The sequence below is a fragment of the Terrapene carolina genome, unplaced genomic scaffold, assembly GCF_002925995.2.
Source record: "Terrapene carolina triunguis isolate 2854851 unplaced genomic scaffold, T_m_triunguis-2.0 Scaffold95, whole genome shotgun sequence".
Lineage (NCBI taxonomy): Eukaryota > Metazoa > Chordata > Testudines > Emydidae > Terrapene > Terrapene triunguis.
This window is the reverse complement of record NW_020664446.1, coordinates 3,537,545-3,557,472: the sequence shown is the minus strand read 5'-3', so window position 1 is coordinate 3,557,472 and position 19,928 is coordinate 3,537,545. Positions and strand designations below refer to the sequence as shown.

Genomic DNA, 19,928 nt, shown 5'->3' with positions numbered 1-19,928 from the left:
GAATTGGTCTGAAATCAACAAGATAGAATTCACTAAAGACAAGTGCAAAGTACTTCACTAAGGAAAAAGAACAGGAGTACTTGTGGCACCTTAGAGACTAACAAATTTATTAGAGCATAAGCTTTCGTGGGCTACAACCCACTTCTTCGGATGCATACGAAAGCTTATGCTCTAATAAATTTGTTAGTCTCTAAGGTGCCACAAGTACTCCTGTTCTTTTTGCGGATACAGACTAACACGGCTGCTACTCTGAAACCTGTCACTAAGGAAAGAAAAATCAAATGCACAACTGCAAAATGGGGAATAACTGGCTAGGTGATGCTGCTGAAAAGGATTTGGGGGTTATAATGGATCACAAATTGAATGAGTTAACAATGTGATGCAGTCCCCAAAAGGGCTAATATTCTGGGGTGTATTAACAGGATTCTTGTGTGTAAGACATGGGAAGTAATTGGGTCCCACAGTACTTGGCACTGGTGAGGCCCCAGTTGGCGTACTGTGTCCAGCTTTAGGAAAGATGTGGACAAATTAGAGAGTCCAGAGGAGAGCAACAAAAATGAGAAAAGATTTAGAAAACATGACCTATGAGGAAAGATTTTAAAAAAGCTGGGCATGTTTTAATCTTGAGAAAGGAAGACTGAGGGGGCACCTAATAAATCTTCAAATATGTTGAAGACTGTGATTAATTGTTCTCTGTGTCCACTGGAGATAGAACAAGAAGTGTAATGGGCTTAATCTGCAGCAAGGGAGATTTAGGTTAGATGTTAGGAAAAACTAGCTAACTATAAATGTAGTTAAGCTCTGGAATAAGCTTCCCAGGTTTTTAAAAACAGGTTGGACAAACTCCTGTCTCAAGGATGGTCTAGGTTTACTTGGTCCTGGTTCAGCACATGGGGCTAGACTTGATGACTTCTCGAGGTCCCTTCCAGTCTTACATTTCTATGATTCAATAATTATATATGTAATTTGTGATTAACTCTTAGACCACAAGCTTAGTTTTAGTACATAGGCGTAAGTACTTGGGCTTGAAACACACTTTAGCTCTATTGCAAGGACTTAACTACTTGAGATTCTTTCTGACATCAATTTTTCAATCACTCTGATGTCTGAATGCTCTCTGAAAGTAGTAATGTCCGTTTTTTCCCTATTTATTTTTTTAGGAAGTATTAATAGGTTTACAAATCCTTGCCATATAAATATTGGAAACAAAACAATTATTACAACAGTGTTTTTGTTTAGAGAGAGATTTATACAGTAACAGTGTTACCATATTGTAGAGTGAGCATCATTACAACGCTCATGACTAGGCTATGTTTTAGTCATGTGTATTTTTAGTAAGTCACGGACAGGTCACAGGCAGTAAACAAAAATTCACGGGCCGTGAATTGTCCATGACTTGTACAATATACCCCTGATTAAATCTTGGGGAGGGGGGCGGCCTGGGGGGTGCCACAGGGGCAGGGAGGCAGTGGCCTGTGACCCCCACTGATGCTGGGTGGGGGGGGTGTTGGCGGTGCTGGCAGGCTCCCTCCCCGGAAGTGACAACATCCCTCAGCTCCTAGGCAGAGGTGTGAGCGCACAGCTCTGTGTGCTGCCTCCTCCCCGAGCGCCGGCTCCGCAGCTCTTATTGGCCAGGAACTGTGGCCAATGGGAGCTGAAGGTGCAGTGCCTGCAGGCGCAGGCAGTGCGCAGAGACCCCGGCCGTGCCTCCCCTAGGAGCCGAGCGATGTTGCCACTTCCGGGGAGACCCCCTGGAGGTAAGCGCCACCCAGAGCCCTCACCCCCTCCCTTCCCCAGCCGTGAGCCCTCCACCCAAACTCCTGCTGCTGGGAGGGGGAGGGGAGGTTGTGGCTGCTGCAGAAGCCTCAGAGGTCACGGAATCCGTGACCTCTGTGACAAACTCACAGCCTTACTCATGACATATCGTTTTTAGTGATTTCATTAAATTGAGTCAAGTATCGGGGGTAGCCGTGTTTGTCTGTATCCACAAAAACAACAAGGAGTCCGGTGGCACCTTAAAGACTAACAGATTTATTTGGGCATAAGCTTTCGTGGGTAAAAAACCACTTCTTCAGATGCATGGAGTGAAAATTACAGATGCAGGCATTATATAATGACACATGAAGAGAAGGGAGTTACTTCGCAAGTGGAGAACCAGTGTTGACAGGGCCAATTCGATCAGGGTGGATGTAGTCCACTCCCAATAATAGATGAGGCGGTGTCAATTCCAGGAGAGGCAAAGCTGCTTTTGTAATGAACCAGCCACTCCCAGTCTCTATTCAAGCCCAAATTAATGGTGTTAAATTTGCAAATTTAATTTTAGTTCTGCTGTTTCTCTTTGAAGTCTGTTTCTGAAGTTTTTTTGTTCAAGTATAGCTACTTTTAAATCTGTTATAGAATGTCCAGGAAGATTGAAGTGTTCTCCTACTGGCTTTTGTATGTTACCATTCCTGATGTCTGATTTGTGTCCATTTATTCTTTTATGTAGGGACTGTCCAGTTTGGCCAATGTACATGGCAAAGGGGCATTGCTGGCACATTATGGCATATATAACATTAGTAGACGTGCAGGTGAATGAGCCTCTGATGGTTTGGCTGATGTGGTTGGGTCCTCTGATGGTGTCGCTAGAGTAGATATGGGGACAGAGTAGGCAACGAAGTTTGCTACAGGGATTGGTTCCTGGGTTAGTGTTTCTGTGGTGTGGTGTGTAGTTGCTGGTGAGTGTTTGTTTCAGGTTGGGGGGCTGTCTGTAAGCGAGGACTGGTCTGCCTCTCGAGATCTGTGAGAGTGAGGGATCATTTTCCAAGATAGGTTGTAGATCGTTGATAATGCGCTGGAGAGGTTTTAGCTGGGGGCTGTACGTGATGGCCAGTGGTGTTCTGTTGTTTTCCTTGTTGGGCCTGTCCTGTAGTAGGTGATTTCTGGGTACCCGTCTCGCTCTGTCAATCTGTTTCCTCACTTCCCCAGGTGGGTATTGTAGTTTTAAGAATGCTTGATAAAGATCTTGTAGGTGTGTCTCTGTCTGAGGGATTGGAGCAAATTCGGTTGTATCTTATTGAATTGAGTGAGATCTGTCAGTATTTTAATGTCTCAACTAGCCAAGGATCCATAAATAGAAGCTGGTATAACATTCCTGGAGAGAGAGGGCCTGTGTCCTGCACTGTGGGCTTAGAGGCAAGCCTCTGAGATGACATCGACATGTGCATGAGAAGGATTGCAGCAGCAGGAGGGAAACTCCTGACAGATGTTTACCCACTTGTTTATTTTGGGGCCTTTTACCCTTATTTAGTGAAGCTGGAAGATCTGCACTAGCTATGCAAAAAAGCACATACTAAAATACTTTAGGGAAATCATATTTTGCCCAATATGCAATGTAAAAAGCACTTATTTGAGATGTTCATTTTTTTTAAAAACAAACTTCTCTTTCAGACAAATAAGACGACACCTTAGCCTAACGATAATTTCAAAGCTTCTTAACAAAAAGTATACAAGTTTACCTGTTACCAGTGACCTGCAGGTACAGTATACATACCTTTTGTTAAAATTGTGTGTGTGTATGTTTGTGGGTTTTGTTTCATTTTGCCATTTAGTGATTAACTGTGTTTAATTTACATCTTGGTCTTGACTCTCTGAGGCTGATATTTGCTATGGTTTAGGAGCTCTGCAAGATGACAGATTAGATTTCTAAAATTCTGTAAATCACTAGTGCGGTATGCTGTTAAATATAGCTTTTCAATTCCCTGACTTATTCCACAGCTATCATTGCTTTATTCTGTAATATGTGATTTTTTTTTTTTTAATGTTAACTCCTTAAGATCCATTTTCCTGACAAAAATGGTACCCTGCCCTTTGCAAATTTCTCCTGCTTATTGCTTCTCATGCAAAAATCAGCCCTTGGTTACTAACATAGTGTTGGCTTAATGGTGGAAACACACAAGAATTAACTTGTTGTTTTGTGAATAGAGTAAAATTACCTACTATTTTAGATGTTGTTTTCATTTCAGTGGACAAAATAATCTCCGACTGGTGGTGGTCTGTTGTTTATACTGTATTGAGCTGTGCAATGTCAGTAAACTGTACTAATTCCTAGAATGTTTGTTTGCTCTTATATAGATGTCTCTTCTATATCAGTATCTGGTGCAGATGAAGCCTTCTAACTTGTTAAAGAAAAAGATAGAAGCAAGAAAGGAGCAGCAGGATGACCTCAATGGAGAGTGCGATCATACAGAACTAGAGCAGCAGGTATATGTGTAGGGCTAGTGATTTGCATTCCTCCTACACATTTGTTTTGTAATTTGGAACATGCTGACTTTTTCATAATTTTAGAGTTAAGTGCTTGAGGGGTTCTGTGTATGGAATGCCTTGCAGCATCTTGCCCGTAGTATTTTTATCCATTCATTTGAGCTGAGATACTATTATTATTATTATTCTATTATTATTCAAGTTATGGTAGTGCTTAGAGGCCAGATGAGATTGGGTTTGTATTTGCATGAAAAATGCTTAGCACATAATAAGGCACTTTGGACCCCAAAGAGCTTACAGTCTATATAGAAGTTGACTACTCTGGATTAATATTATTCTTTGCCTATATTGGAAGACTGGAGATTGCGTAGGATGGCTTTGTCTGAAAGCCATTCCTTCAGGATCTTGGTATACGTGTTTGTTGTTGGTTGGGGGGGGGGGGTGTAAGAGGAGAGAAAAACATAGCTACCCATTTTATGCATCCAGTTTGTTTTAATTATAATTGGAAATACAGAAGACCTTTCAGGTCATGTAGGGACCCATGTAAAATTGTTCCTAAATTGTATTTTCCAGTGCTCCTGTCCATACTGTTTCAAATTATTTATTTAGGCAAGCTTTCAGATATACATGTTTGATGATCTGGCTTTCTTGAGGGCTTAAAACTAGATATTATAGCACTAAAATAAAATGATCCTAAAATCAGTTATCAGTGGTGTAGTTTCAGAGGAGGGTGGCTGCACTCTGAATTTAACGAAGATTCAAGTTCATACTTGTAATATTAAAAGTATTAATTATGTTGGCTTCTTTCTAGGCATACTACCTGACCTACAGTCTTCTTCACTTGGTCAGTGAAGTTAGTTGTTTTGACGTTGTGAATTCTAATCAAAGGGTAAGTAACTGGCTCATGTGATTGGCTGCTTATGATGGTGTTTTTTTGTATAGGGACACAGTTTAAATTCTGTTAAATATTAGTGGCAAACATTTCTTACTTGTGTAAGAGATCAGTGGAGCTGGCTGGAGGACAATTGTGTTTTTTCATTCCAAAGTAGAACAGAGGCAATACGACTTTGGAATTGGTGCATCACCAACAACGTAGAGATATCTGCATCCTATCTTCCTGGATGTCAGAATACAATAGCGGACGTACTAAGCAGGGATTTCTCACAAACCCACGAATGGGAGATGGATCCTGGAATTCTCAAGTCCATATTCAAACTATGGGGGTTCTCCACCATAGATGTATCCAGATGTGCTACCAAAACAAAAATGTACACTCTCCAGCAGGAGTTCGTACACACTCCACCAGAGCACTGGCAGCATCCGTGACCTTTCTCAATAATGTCCCTATCACTGACATTTGTAGAGCAGCTACCTGGGCATCAGTCCATACGCTCGCTAAAAACTATGCTTTAGAATAACAATCAACATCAGATGCTCACTTTGGATTTAAGATGTTATCCAGCATCAATAGACCAACTCTGAAGCCTCTCCCCTCCACTGAGGGGCACTGCTCAACAGTCACCTAAAGTGGAGCACCCACAGGGACACTCGGAGGAGGAGGAGGTTGTTGCTCACCTTGTGCAGTAATGGAGGTTCTTCGAGATGGTTGTCCCTGTGGATGCTCCACTACCCTCCCTCCTTCCCTCTACTTTGGAGTTTCATGCGGATTCTCAGGGGTAGTAAAGAAACAGAGGGACGGTTGGCTACGCACCGCTATGTAACCACTCGGAACAGCGTGAGACGGCTACAGCACGTGTGCGGCCCAGCCAGGCACTGCTACCACAAATCTCCAATTCCAAGCGCAGGGCATCAAGACACCTAAAGTGGAGCATGCATAGGGACAACCTTCTCGAAAAACCTCAGTTACTGCACAAGGTGACTGGTTTCAGTGGTAGCCGTGTTAGTCTGTATCAGCAAAAAAACCAAGGAGTCCTTGTGGCACCTTACAGACTAACAAATTTATTTGGGCATAAGCTTTTGTGGGCTAGAACCCACTTCATCAGATGCATGAAGTAAAAAATACAGGAGCAGGTATAAATACATGAAAGGATGGGGGTGCTTTACCAAGTGTTAGGTCAGTCTAACAAGATAAATCAATTAACAGCAGGATACCAAGGGAGGAATAACCCTCTCTTTCACACACCTTTCATGAAACATAATTGTGTATGTCTGTTTTCGGATGAAAAAGGTTAGATTTTTGTTTCAGGTCTCTAAGTGACGTGACAGTCCACCTGGACCTCAGAAACCTTCGCACCAAACCCTTTTTGAAATCGATACATCTCAGCAAAAGTTTCAGCTCTGAAACAGCATATTTTGACAAATAAATATTTAGTCAAAAATGTTTTGACCCACTCTAGATATTGCAAAGTATTTAACAGAGCAGAATTAAGACGGGAGTGCAGCAACTGCAGGCTAATATAGCAGCCATTATAGGCTCAGTAGCAATAGTTTTTTGGCCTAGGAGGTTAGAATCCACTTATTGAGGGGATATTGACCAGGAGACCTCAGTTATCCTATACAGTAATTTGGTCTATCTTTGTTCCTGCCCATTGAATTGCTTACGATAAAGTAGCTGAACAGTCTTACTGCTGATGCCGTTGCCACTCCGTGGATCTTCCACATGGTTGCTAAAGAAATCTGACTATCACGTGACTCCCTTAAGACGGAGAATGTCATTCTTGTCTGCTCCAATCGGTTGCTAATATTTGTATGACTGTACCAACTACATAGGATTGTGTGATATCTTTGTGATACTAGTGGATGTCCCTGAGCAGTGGTTCTTTACTGTGGATCAGCAGTGGTCCACAGAATGAAACCTTTTGATAGCTTTTGATGCACTGGGAGATTGAGGACAAGTCTCTTATGAAGTGGTCCACAAAATGGAAAAAAGGTCGGAGTACTACTGCTGTGGAGAATAGGATGTTGTCAGCCTGCTTTACTTCTGATGACCTCAAGTCAGAGATTGGAATATGCGGTTTCTAGAAGTGAAAGGCCTGTGCATAACCCACTAGTATGTTTTGCATTTAAATGATCTACCTTGAGATTCAGACCTTTCTTAGTTTTTCCATTTTTATTAATCAAAAATAAAAGGTCCATGCTTCAAGGTGCAAGCTTCCCTCCTCCAAGCACACAATTCCAGCCTCCACAGAGGAAAGTCAAGCTCTGTTGTGTTTTTTTTTTTGAAGACTTGTTTAGGAAGGAAACAGAATTCTCCAGTGAAGCATCTGTTGGATGTGGGAACCAGCTCTCATGGTCCAAAACTCCTGTAAAATAGGATCCTAGTTCATATTTAAGCAAAAGGATGTTGCCAGAAGATTAATCATCTTCTAGGAGAGCTGCCACAAACATGAAAAGACCAATAATTCCTCCAGGAAATGCTCCATGATTACCTGACTTGTCTGCTGAAAAATTATATTTTGACTATTGTAGTTTCAATGCTTTCCATGAAAATTTGATCTGAGTGGCACCTTTGGTCTTATTACTTCTAGGGCATTGAAGACTCAAAAAACTAGCCAGTTAGAATTAATTTTCCATTGCATAATTCTGCTAAATGAATATAACTTTGGAACTACTATTTTAAAAAATGTTTAGTCATGAGTTAAGTGGTGTTAATGGTGCCTAACAGCAGTGGCCTTATGGTTCTATTAGTAGTACTCCTGGGTCATCCAAATGTGTGTATTGGAGAAAATGCTTCAAAAAAAAAAAAAAAAAACACTACAAAAAACAAAATTAAAAAGCCCTGCAAAAACTGTATGTGCTTTTCCTATGTTTGCAATTTTTCTGTTTAGGATTTAAATAAAGTTTAATTTTGAAGTGATTAACTTAAACAGTTTTGAATTTGTGTTTATTTAGAAGTGCTTACTGAGGCTCTGTGGTGCCTTAGAAAAACATGTGAAGTGTGATATTAGGGAAGATGCAAGACTATTTTATAGAACTAAGGTAAGCAGATGTGTGTCTTTGAAATGTGTTTCATTTCCCTGCTCCAGCTTAGGAGTTTCTAGAAGTACTGATGATTCCCTTACATTTCCTTGCTGGCTTTATTATACGTAGGCCCTAATCCTGCCAAGACTTGCACATGTTGCTTAACTCTATGCACTTGCAAATAGTCTCATTTGCTGTCAGAAGGACTCTTTAGTACATAGAGTCAAGCATGTGAGTAAGTCACTGCAAGATCAGGGCCATATTGCAGCTATCTTTTTTTCTGGCCAAGGATCTCTGGATACTGCTGCATTTTCCTGCCTAGAGACGTCACTGATTGTTGATGGGGGAAGCACTCTTTTGGACTAAGGGAACTATCCAAGCAGCACTTACAGAGAAAAAGAGGACTGGGAAAGTAATCTGATTCTTTTGCACAGTGATCCATAGCTTTTATTTGAATTAACAAGTAACTTACATACATAATTAATTAAGACACCAAAAAACCCAAGGTGATGCAGAATTACGCCTAGCTCACCTATTTTAGAATATTTTGTGGTGCTTTACTTATGAGGGTCTCAAGTTTACTTGAGTACTTGCATGTGCTTTAGTAGCAAGCCACATCAGAGCAGATGGACGGCATGGCAGTCCTTACCTTTCAAAAGTCTTTTGTTCAGTTAAGTCAAACCTCTATATTTTTATGCTGTTTTACACCAGCTTAGAGACTTCACTAAATTCCTACCCTTCAAAAAGCCTCTTTATTGACAATTGATTCTATGTAGAGGTGTCATTTGGTGCAGTTAATACTGCAGACCCACTTGAAATATATTTCAAGTTTAAACTGCATCCCCACCACCATACATATCTTTTTGTGTGCTGCTTTCGCTTACCCTTGAGGTGGGAAGGGGTTATTGTGTTCCTGTTTGACTGCTTCTCCCCACCACTTCTGCGTGTATGTAGTGTTGTGAAGTAGCTCTTGGGGGGGTACCAGTGTGTTGGGTGCTGTACAAGCAGAGTAAGAAATAATGTAAGCTCTTCAGAGCAGAAATTGAAGTGCATACTCAAGATTGGTAGCCATGAAGTATGGCCTTATGTATGAGGAACACCTTTTAGAAGCTGTCTGTGCTGCTGCTTACTGGCCTGAGTAATTACTGTAATAAGACAGTCAATCCAGTGGCAAACTGCAAGACTTGCATTTTACACCCTGCTAACCCAAAAAGAGTGAGACACCGGTATTATCAGGCAAATGCTTTCACGCTGATCTCTAGCACGGATATTATCCATGTGTTAAATTGAGATAATTAAGTTCATCTTGCTTGTAAACTTGTAGACTACAGTATCTGCATATGGAGTATAAGCATTAGATTGAGCTCAAATGCCGTCACCCCAAAGCCCTGCTGTATCACAGCTTTAAAAGGGATCTTCATATGCTGTCTTTATAAGTCTCACATTTGTTTTTATTTCTATTAAATTGTTAAATGAATTAATTTTTGTTTATAGGTCAAAGACTTAGTTGCTAGGATATATGGCAAGTGGCAGGAAATGATACAAAATTCTCGGCCTACTCAGGTACTGTTAAACCAATTTTTCTTATTGCTAAGTGCATTTTACTAATTTCTGTGTTACTTGAAAGTATAATGTAGCAATTTTAAAAAGCAATTTCTAATTAGTAAATGAGTCAGTAGTAAAGTACACTATCTACTAGCTGTGCTGCTATAATCCTTGGGTGAAATCCTGCCTATGACTTCAGTAGGATTTCAACCTTGTTTTTAACACATGGCTTGAGTGACCAAGTAAACTATAGTATACTTGGATTGCACTTCGTAAGTGATATGCCTTCAAGATATGTAGGTGATCTTGTGTGGAATGTACAAATATCCAAGTTGGATATCCAAGATTTGGGGCTATTTCTATCAATCTCTAGGTTAGTATCTCAGTAGGATGCCATGGTATCAGAGTACCTGTTTTTACTATTTTAATACTAACCAGGGATATAAAAATTATCTTAAAGGGAAGTTTGTTTAACTTAAACCAGTAATCTGAAAGAGGCTTCTTGGATTGAGTTTTAAGCATGTATAAACACTTAAATCTATTTGAAATAATTATTGAATAATTAAACATTGGCATTGTTAACATATTGATAGCTCTTGCAATCTTGCTGAAAAGTCGACATAATTGTAACATTGGTAAAATGAATGGAATCCCTACGTGTGAGAGAAAATGCCATGAAAGGAAAGGAACTAGAGGGTGATGCACTGAAAAAGCTTTCTATAAATCAGTTTGTGGAAATTGCTGATGATGCAATTCTCAAATTGTTTTTTTAATTAGATATGTGTTTGCCTGTTGCCTAGGAAACTTGCTTTTCCTTGGTAGGCTTATTGCTTAAAATAAGAAGATTATATGGATTTACAGGTTTAGTTGCAATACAGGTAGCTCAAGCTAACTCATTTATCTACTCACTTTATTACTCTCTCAAAAATAAAATGTGTGTTTCTCAATTTTTTCCTGTGTTCTTTTTTCTTTTAAGGGGAAGCTGCATGATTTCTGGGAGCCGGATTTGTGAAACATAAGCCAGGTCAGAGAAAACAACAACGAAAGAAATTGAACAAGAACTTCTTTTGCAACTGCGAAAGACTTTCCAAGAGGATTGAAACTCTAGCCTGGTCAAAGAACAGACTGAATCAAAACTTCAGCTTGGTGCAGGCAACTAGAAAAAACATAACCTCTGCAATTGATTTCTGACTTTTTGATAGATGATAGATATACACAATTTTTCAGGAATGTTATTGTATGTATGTGCAAGATTTAAAAAAAATTCTCCAGTATGTCTCTCTGAATTGGCCACTAGTGTTATATCCTATTGAAAGCTGAGAGAGTTTTCTCATTTCCCTTCCTAATCACTACAATGTAAAACTGTGGTAATATACTTCTTCTTTTGGTCTGTTGCCCAAATGCATCCATAAGTATTGCTATTGCACAGCTAGCAAATGAATAGCCATGAATTGAGTGCGCGAAGTAGGGAATGGTGGCCCCTCAACGAAAGGGATGTGGGCTGCAGTGTAAATAGTTGTCGCGGCAGATTGATGGTTGAACTTCTCTTTGCTCCATGGCTGCGCTGTACCAATAAACAAAGAATTTAAGAGGTCATTACAGTGATGTATTAGCTTCAATTTAAACTTAATTTTCCTCCTTGATGCTTTACCAACTCTGTTTAATTTATATATAGTGACAGTGTGCAGAAAATTAAGTTGTATGTAAGATGAATATTACAAAGAGAAATCTTGCTGCAACGTTAGTATCTGCTGTCACAGTATCCAAAACACAATTTCACCTGTTTATGTATGTAGTCTGACTTCAGCACCTTTCTGTAAATGGCCAAAATATCAACTTAAAAATATCAATTTAAAAATGTCAGCTGCGATTTGGGAAAATGAGAACTTATTTGACTTTGCCAGCATGGAAGTAGCTGTGAAAGTCATATTAGACTTGTCCAAAATCATTTGTGCTAAATTTTGCCCTTAGAGGTGTGCTCAGAACTCTTGTTGAAATCTTTGCACTGTATGTAATATTCTAAGGACAAAATACCTTTTATTTTGTGAGCAAATGTTGGGCACTCACTACTTATAGTGTGCTTAGCATACCACTTCATCTATGAAATACATGTGCTTAAATAGATACGTTCAAGTATTTGGTAAAAACATCAACAAAGAATCTTTAGCTAATAAAGACAGTCTATATGGGCTTCCAGTTCAGACTACCAGAGTGTGAACTGCAGTATGCACTGCCCCACGTGGATGCTGCTGGTGTAAACTAAAAGGTGTACCTAGTTGGTGTGAAACGTAATCCTCTTTTAAACAGGACTGCATTAATGTGAACTAAGTACCTTTTCATTCACGCTCCCAGGGTCTATATGAGGAAGTTATAGCATAGCCTACTAGTGTGGGCCGCACGGTTGTGTAGGCAAGCCCAGAGATTCTAGTGATATCAACATAGAATACACACGTCCTCTTTTTTCTTTGGTTTGCAAGTATGAATTGTACTTATGGTTGTATAATAAAATTCATATGCCAAACTCTTTCCCAGAAAAAATAGGCAAAAAAGACTCAATTTTAAGAAAAGCTCCCACATGTAAATATGTAGAAGAAACTAATATAAAATTGTGGAGTGACCTATAAGGAGGAGAAAAGTATCCTTACCTGATTTTATTTGCTTTTGACGCTCGCTGCTAAATTGCTTTTAAGTGACTGTTTCTTGTCCTCCATTTCAAGCGTCGTTGTGTGAATTTATTAATAAAGTTGAAAGCCACAGCATCTTTGTGCCTTTCACAAGGCGAAACAGTCTGCATATGTTAGAACAAGATTCATGCTGATGGCACTATTAAAAAAAAAAAAAAGACACACAAAATCTTAACCTGTCACCAGGAATTGGAGAAAACTACCTCAAGGGTATTTTTTTTGTTTGGGTACAGAACTATTTAAGCCTAAACATTACAGTGGTAATGTAGGGTAGGGGACTGCTCTCTCTACAGTTTGTCCTATATAAATGCTTCCTTTAGTGTCAATTATTATTCTGTGAATATATTATTGTACATAATTTTATTAGTGTTTATATTTTTCTCACATTGTGTAAAGTTTAAAAAAAGTGCCGAATATATTGGTTTTTATTTACTGTAATTAATGTGTATATATTTTCTTACTATGTGAAGAGGAGGCTACTGTCTTGTACGTTTCTGAGGAATGGTAGGTGAGGGTTTGGACAGCCAGTCTCGTTTGTATTGCAGTTCAAAGCCCATTGAAACTACTGATTTTTTCAGATTAAATAGCCACTTTGATATTTGCTTTTTTATTTAATAGCTCCAATGGAAAATAAAGCTAGAATTGTTTTTTAATTAAATGTCTCTGCACATAAAACAGGCAGTCATGCAAATATCAACTTTCACTTGGTGAAAAATTGCTGCACATCATATTTCTGTCTTACTGCAATGCCTTACAAGAAGTTTTGAAGTAACAGCACGTGTACTCCTGCACTTTTTTCACTTAATTCCTTTTGTCTTTTTTGTAAACCCTGGGATTTTTCCTTTCTCTTAATCTGTACACAATCACTTTCAACTCTCCCGTGTTTGAAGGAACTGCTCACCGGACAGTGGTTCTGTGGGAACCCATCAGTCATTACAGAGATAGTCCCGAAGCTTTACTTGAGTGTCATGCCAGGGATTCCTTCCATTCCCGTCATCTGTTCTGAGCTCAGTACTGCCTCCAGTACTGCTGCCTGTTGCCAACTTTGACCAAACCCGGGGCTGTTGTGCTTTGCTAGCCCCCTAGAATGCTAATGCTCCTGTGGAGAAAGGCCAATTGCACAATCAATGTCACACAGCTTCTGCTGTCTTCAAATAAGCACTTTGCACTGAGGCTTATCTTTCAAAATGATGCTAGCTGCACCAAGAGCCACTTTATCTCATTCCGTGGGTAATTAGGTACACGTTGCTACAATATCACAGACAGGAAACGAAAGGATGGCTACCCGATGTACATTCATGCTTCTACACAACAAATTTATTTTACTGACAAGCATTGTTTGGTTTACAAAACTAGATCAATGAAATGTTTTTAAATTAATAAAATCTGATCGCACAGTGGCAACAAACATTTGTACTCTACTGTCTTGTCCCTACTATTGTGCTTTGGTCTTAGGTATGTGAGTTGGGCTTTTCAACAGTGCCGAAATGATTTGAGTTCAAGTCCCATTGAAAAGTCAATGGGGACTTACACTCCACAGGTGCGCTTGAAAACCTCATTCAAGGTGACAGTTGAGAACTTTTTGAAGCCTATGAAGGGAATTCAGCTGGGTTGTTGAGCTTAGTGGATCTCAGGTGAATAGAACATCAGGGACATATGGCGCATGTATAACTTGTTGGTTGCATATCTATCAAGATCAGTACAATAGGTGGGTCGTGAAGTAAACATGTTTTTAACAGAAAATGCTTTTTGATAAAATTATTAATGGGTAGTGCAATTTTAGCTATTCAAGCTCTTATACACTTGGAGTATGGAACTAATGTATCTAGATATTATGTTCTATAGAGGTTCTTATACCATGCTTGTTACTGTAGTATCTGAATGCTTTCATTACTGCATTAAGCACATCTGCAACATGTGATTTGTTCTCTCCTTGCAAGGAGAGAAATATGTATGCAGTACAGTGCTTGTGTTTGATAGGGTTTTTTTTTTTAAATGTACATACTGCTCTGTCAGAAGGCAGCTCTAAGTTGTCTTGCACTGTAAGTCGGAAGGTGCTGAGGTTCGTGATGGTCCTTAGTTCTGTGGGAGTTTATTCCACAGTCTTAGACCAGCCCTACTGCACAGATGACCTTTACCCTTCTGGTAGAAAATTCTGTTGTACCAGAGGAATAGAGCTCTTTACCACTCTCTTTATTGAAGAGCATTAACAATCTTCTAGGAGCGCTGGGCCCAGGCCACTGGGTACCTTGAAGAGAAGGACTGAGACCTTGAACTTCGTATTCTATGGGAAGTCAGTGTAGAGGATGGAGATTAGGCTTGATGTGATTGCAGTAGCCCATGATGCCGAGGTGACATGCTGCAGAGCTCTGTACTAGCTGGAGTTTCCTAAGAGCTGAGGGTTTCGTGCTCTGGTGTATTGCATTGCTGCAGTGTGGATAGGCGGTGAAAATAGAGGGTATAACCAAGGGCCCTGCCACTGTCAGGTGGGATGAGAGCGTCTCCTAGACAATTTATATGGTTCCTCCCATCTGCCAAGTAGTTAAAAATAGAAATAAAAAGAAGTCTCCCATCTTGCCCAGCCTGGTTAGTTTATAAATTGGTGATTGTTTCTCATTGTGAGAAGAATTTGGGTGAGGGGCAGGGTTTGCAGGATCTAAATGCAAAATCTTCCTCTGACTTAATGTAGCTGATTTCTGTTGTCGCTTCCATGGTCTAGGCCTAGCTCCTGAGAATCTTCTGCCTCCAGCACTCATGAGCCTATTGTTTACCACTTTATTTTTCAGTGAAATGTAGTAATTGGGGGAGATTCTGGTTGCAGAGGGAGTAGCAACCTCTCAGGAAGCCAAGGCCGATCCCATGGAGGATTTCAAGAACTGCTTGAACTGAAATCCCTTTCTATGGTGAAGGAGTGCAGAGAGCAGAGCGTAGGGGTGATGTGTTCAGTGACGTGTGTTGCTGAACAGATGGCCTCCTGTGTTTTGTATCAGTGGGAGCTTTTTTTAGGCTCTGTGGCTGCATGTCTAGCTAAAAGTTTTTCAATCAAGCCTGGAGGTTATTGTGGCCAGATGTGTGCCCAGTGTAATGGGATATAAATCTGGTTGGTCACAAATGGAAGTAGGCATGTTCTGCCCCCATGACTCTTGGAGCACCCAGGAGCACTGTGGCGGTGAAATAATTTGAAGGCTGGTGCCCTTGAAAATGGGGGCTGTTAAAGTTCTCCAAAGTGCTTCCCTCTTCCTACCAGCATTGCTTTAGTCTTGCCTGAGTTCAGCTTTGGGCATCTCCTCTTCGTCCTCATGGTGAGAAAGTTGAGGGGTGATGCAGAGCTGGGTGTCTGCAAGTTGTTTGGCACTTCGCCCCAATTCGTCTCACTGATTCTTTCATGACAGGTGTTGAATAGGGACCAATGGAATCTTCGGGATTCTGCAGGTGACTGCTCTGGGGATGAAAAATTCTCGGGGTTCAGTGTGGGAGAATAGAATGGAGGCGTTTCAAGGTGGTTACATTCACCCCTGTCGCGTCTAAGAGGTGGGTAACCTAATTGCATATCCATGCTGCAGAGAGATCCAGCAGGATGATCATGGCTGTACTTTCTTTGGGTATGTCTACACTACGGGATTAATCCGAATTTAGATAATTCGAATTTGGGAAACAGGTTGTATAAATTCGATTGTGCGCGGCCACACTAAGCACATTAATTCGGTTTTTAACCACATTAATTCGGTGGTGTGCGGCCACACTACCCCATTTATTTTAACCACATTAATTCGGTGGTGTGCGGCCACACTAACCCTAATTCGAATTAACAAAATCGATTTTGGCGCTACTCCGCTCGTCGAGGTGGAGTACAGAAATCGATTTAAAGCACCCTTTAATTCGAACTAAATGGCTCTGTAGTGTGGACGGGTGAAGGGTTAATTCGAATTAACGCTGCTAAATCCGAATTAATCCCGTAGTGTAGACCAGGCCTTTGTCTATGAATGGGAGGAGGTCAGTCACCAGATCTACAAGTGTTTCATCCCAGGTCCTGGTCTGAAGCTTTACTGAGGAATCCCAGGGGAGGGTTTTTTTTTGGTTTACTAGTTTCTCTATTTAGCTTGCTTAGAAATGAAAAACTGACTTTTGTGCTCTTGGATTAATGGCAGGTGTTCCAGCTTCTCACCTCAATATATAAACACCATGTTTAGGATGGCAAAAAAAGAACTAGGTAGCAGGTGGTTGAGTAGTCAGGCTTTTGGGGGCAGGTAGAGGGAAAGGGTCAGCAAGCATTGATTTGTCCTGTGTTGGTCAAACTGCCGATTTTGTAAAAGCAGTGTTATTTGTGTTACAGCTGCGAGCTTTTCACAGAGGGCACTGTTCACCATGGTCTTTCTGCCGCTATTCTGGTCTATGCACTGAAAGAACAATGTCATTCATATGCTTTGTCTTATGCAAGCTGCGGGGAAGAAAATGTCAAGGATTTATTTTGTGACTTTGTACCTTTCGTTTGAGTGTCTAGTTCTGTCTATTAAACTTGTGTCAGTATTGTGGGCTTTGGTGTTCCGTTTTTTATAAACTTCAGAGTGATGTGTTTCATTCCAATTGACTTTTATATCGCACACTCTCTTTGGCTCTGCTTTTCCCTACAGGACGTTAGCCTCCCCTGCTTGCTGAGAACTGCTCGAATCGAATTCCTAGCGTAACTCTTTGGCAGGAGCAGTGAAGGCAGGCACACTCTCTAGAGTCTTCATTTGTTGAGTCAAAACTACAAAGACTCATTAAAATGGAGTTTGTTGCAGCCTAGATTGGCATTGGTGGGTCAATAGGTGGTAGTCTTCCTATTGAATTAGCACAGTGCTATGGAGCTATTGTGCTCCTGAAGGGGCTGTGGTATGAATGAGACATAAAACGGGTGGTTCATTAGAGCCCATGGAGGTGGATGTTAACCCTGGTGTCGTGCCTAAATTCCAGTTATTGATTTGTACTGTAGTGCCTAGGAGCGCCAGTCATGGACCAGACCCCATTGTTCTAGGTGTTGTACAGACACGGCAAAGAGCAGTCCTCATCGACTCGTAGACTAAGGTCAGAAGGGACCATCATGATCATCTAGTCTGACCTGCACATTGCAGGCCACAGAACCTCACCCCCCCACTCCTGTCATAGACCCCTAACCTCTGGCTGAGTTACTGAAGTCCTAAAATGATGTAAAGACTTCAAGTTACAGAGAATCCACCATTTACACTAGTTTAAACAGGCAAATTACCCATGCCCCATGCTGCAGAGAGGGGCAAAAAAACCCTCCAGGGTCTCTGCTAATCTGACCTGTGGGGAAATTCCTTCCTGACCCCAAATATGGTGATTAGTTAGCCCCACCTGGGCAAGAATTCTCTGTAGTAACTCAGAGCCCTCCCCATCTAGTGTCCCATCACTGGCCGTTGATGCTTTCCTTTTCAAAAGGGGTGGGCATACTTATCCCGATCTGCATCCCGTCCCCTTTGTTGTCTATGATAACTTCTCTAGTTGTCTGGTCATGTTATGTTTTTGTGAGAAGACTGAAGCAAAGTAGGCACTGAGCCGCTCTGTCTTCGATCATCTTCAATTACTAGCTCGCTGCCTTCATTGAGCAGTGGACCCACACAGTCCTTGATCTTTCCTTTTTTGTCTGACATATTTGAAGAACCCCTTCCTGTTGGTAACATTTCTGGCCAGCTGTAACTCATTCTTTGAACAGATGAACCCTGAACAGATGTTTTCAGAGAACTATCCACAATTACTCCAAGATCTTTGAGTGGTAACAGCCAATTTAGAATCCATCATGGTGTGTGTGTGTATAGTTGGGCTTATTTTTTCCTCTGTGCATTACTTTGCATTAACGGATATTAGTCTTCATTTGCTGTTTTCTTGCCCAGTCACCCTGTTCAGTGAGATCCCTTTGTAATTCTTTGCAGTCAGCTTTGGACTTAATACAAAATTACTCAAGATAGTTGTCTGCAGATTTTGCCACCTCAACGTTCACCCCCTTTTCCAGATCATATATGAATATGTTGAACACCACCGATCCCAATACAGATCCGTGGGGGACACTTTCATTCTGAAAACTGACAATTTATTCCTACCCTTTTTTTCCTGTCTTTCAACGAGTTACTGATCCATGAGAGGACCCTTCCCTCTTATCCTATGACTGCTTACGAGCCTTTGGTGAGGGATCTTGTCAAAGGCTTTCTGAAAGTTCACGTACTAGATCCATGGGGTCAGCCTTGTCCACATGCTTGTTGATACCCTCAAAGAATTCTAACAGATTGGTGAGGCAAGATTTCCCTTTACAAAAGCCATGTTGGCTCCTCCCCAACCTATCATATTCATTTGTGTCTGATAATGCTGTTGTTTGTAATAGTTTTAAGCAGTTTGCCTTTTGCTGAAGTTAGACTTACCAGCCTGTAATTGCCAGGATCACCTTTGGAGCCGATTTTAAAAATCAGCATTATATTAGCTACGCTCCAGACACTTGGTACAGAGGCTGATTTAAGCGATAGGTTGCCATGCCCCAGTTGATAGCTACAATTTCACATGAGTTCCTTCAGAACTCTTGGGTGATACCATCTGGTCCTGGTGACTTATTACCATTTAATTTATCAATTTGTCCCCAAACCACCTTTACTAACACCTCAATTTGGGACCGTTCTTCAGATTTGTCACCTAAATCATCTCCCCCGTATCCTCTTCATTGAAGACTGAGGCAAAGAATTAATTTAGCTTCTCTGCAGCAGCCTTGTCTTCCTTGAACGCTCCTTTAGCCCCTCAATCATCCAGCTGATTATTTGGCAGGTTTCCTACTTCTGATGTATTTCACTTTTTTCCCCCCCTTTGATTGAAAACGGCACATGCACCTGTTTCCAAATCGGCTCTGTAATTCAACGGCACCAATCCACTATGCTGCCATCAATTGTCATGTTAAAAAAGTGGCACAGTAGGCACAGTAAGTGAGTATTTAATCCCAAGCAGATTGCTGGTTGTTCTCTCAGAGCTGCGGTGACTAACTGCCTGCTTCATTCAGAGATATAAAAACAACCATCTGCAGCGTATTGGCAATGGAATTTCAAAGTGTCTTCCCCCCCCCCCCCCTTCATAAATATAACACATGGGAGGGATGTTGGATTTATAGCAAGTCTGAACTCTGTCTAGTGCCAGATCAGGTATATGGGGCATAGGTGGTTATGGGGCAAACTCCCACACACGGGCCTACTAAGGCAACTCACCGTAGAGCTGGGGCTCCATTTAAAACGCTGCCCCAGTGCAGCTGTAGCCTTTTAATGAAGACGCTCGAAGCCAATGGGAGTTAATACCCGCTGGCATAGTTAATCCACCTCTCCGTGAGGCAGTAGCTATGTTGATGGGAGAAACTCCCCCACCAACAGAGCGCTGTCTGCACCCGGAGCTAGGTCAGTATAACTCCGTTATTCAGGGGCGTGTGGATTTTTCACACCCCTGAGCAACATAGTTGTTCTGATGTAGCTCTGTAGCGTAGACCAGACCTAACTCTCTGTGGTTCATTCA

The 19,928-nt window shown here is 41.1% G+C and overlaps 1 protein-coding gene across 1 annotated transcript in view; it reads left to right on the top strand.

The window, feature by feature from the left end:
• SLF2 (SMC5-SMC6 complex localization factor 2) overlaps nucleotides 1-12,550 on the top strand; it is a 48,976-nt gene extending 36,426 nt beyond the window's left edge. Inside the window, exons 15-20 of the mRNA XM_026650955.2 lie at nucleotides 3,430-3,517; nucleotides 4,114-4,242; nucleotides 5,054-5,131; nucleotides 8,095-8,181; nucleotides 9,658-9,726; nucleotides 10,685-12,550. Of these exons, the coding sequence (XP_026506740.1) occupies nucleotides 3,430-3,517; nucleotides 4,114-4,242; nucleotides 5,054-5,131; nucleotides 8,095-8,181; nucleotides 9,658-9,726; nucleotides 10,685-10,720 (487 nt within the window). The 3' untranslated portion in view covers nucleotides 10,721-12,550. The remainder of the gene's footprint in view (nucleotides 1-3,429; nucleotides 3,518-4,113; nucleotides 4,243-5,053; nucleotides 5,132-8,094; nucleotides 8,182-9,657; nucleotides 9,727-10,684) is intronic.
• The last annotated feature ends 7,378 nt before the right edge of the window (nucleotides 12,551-19,928 follow it).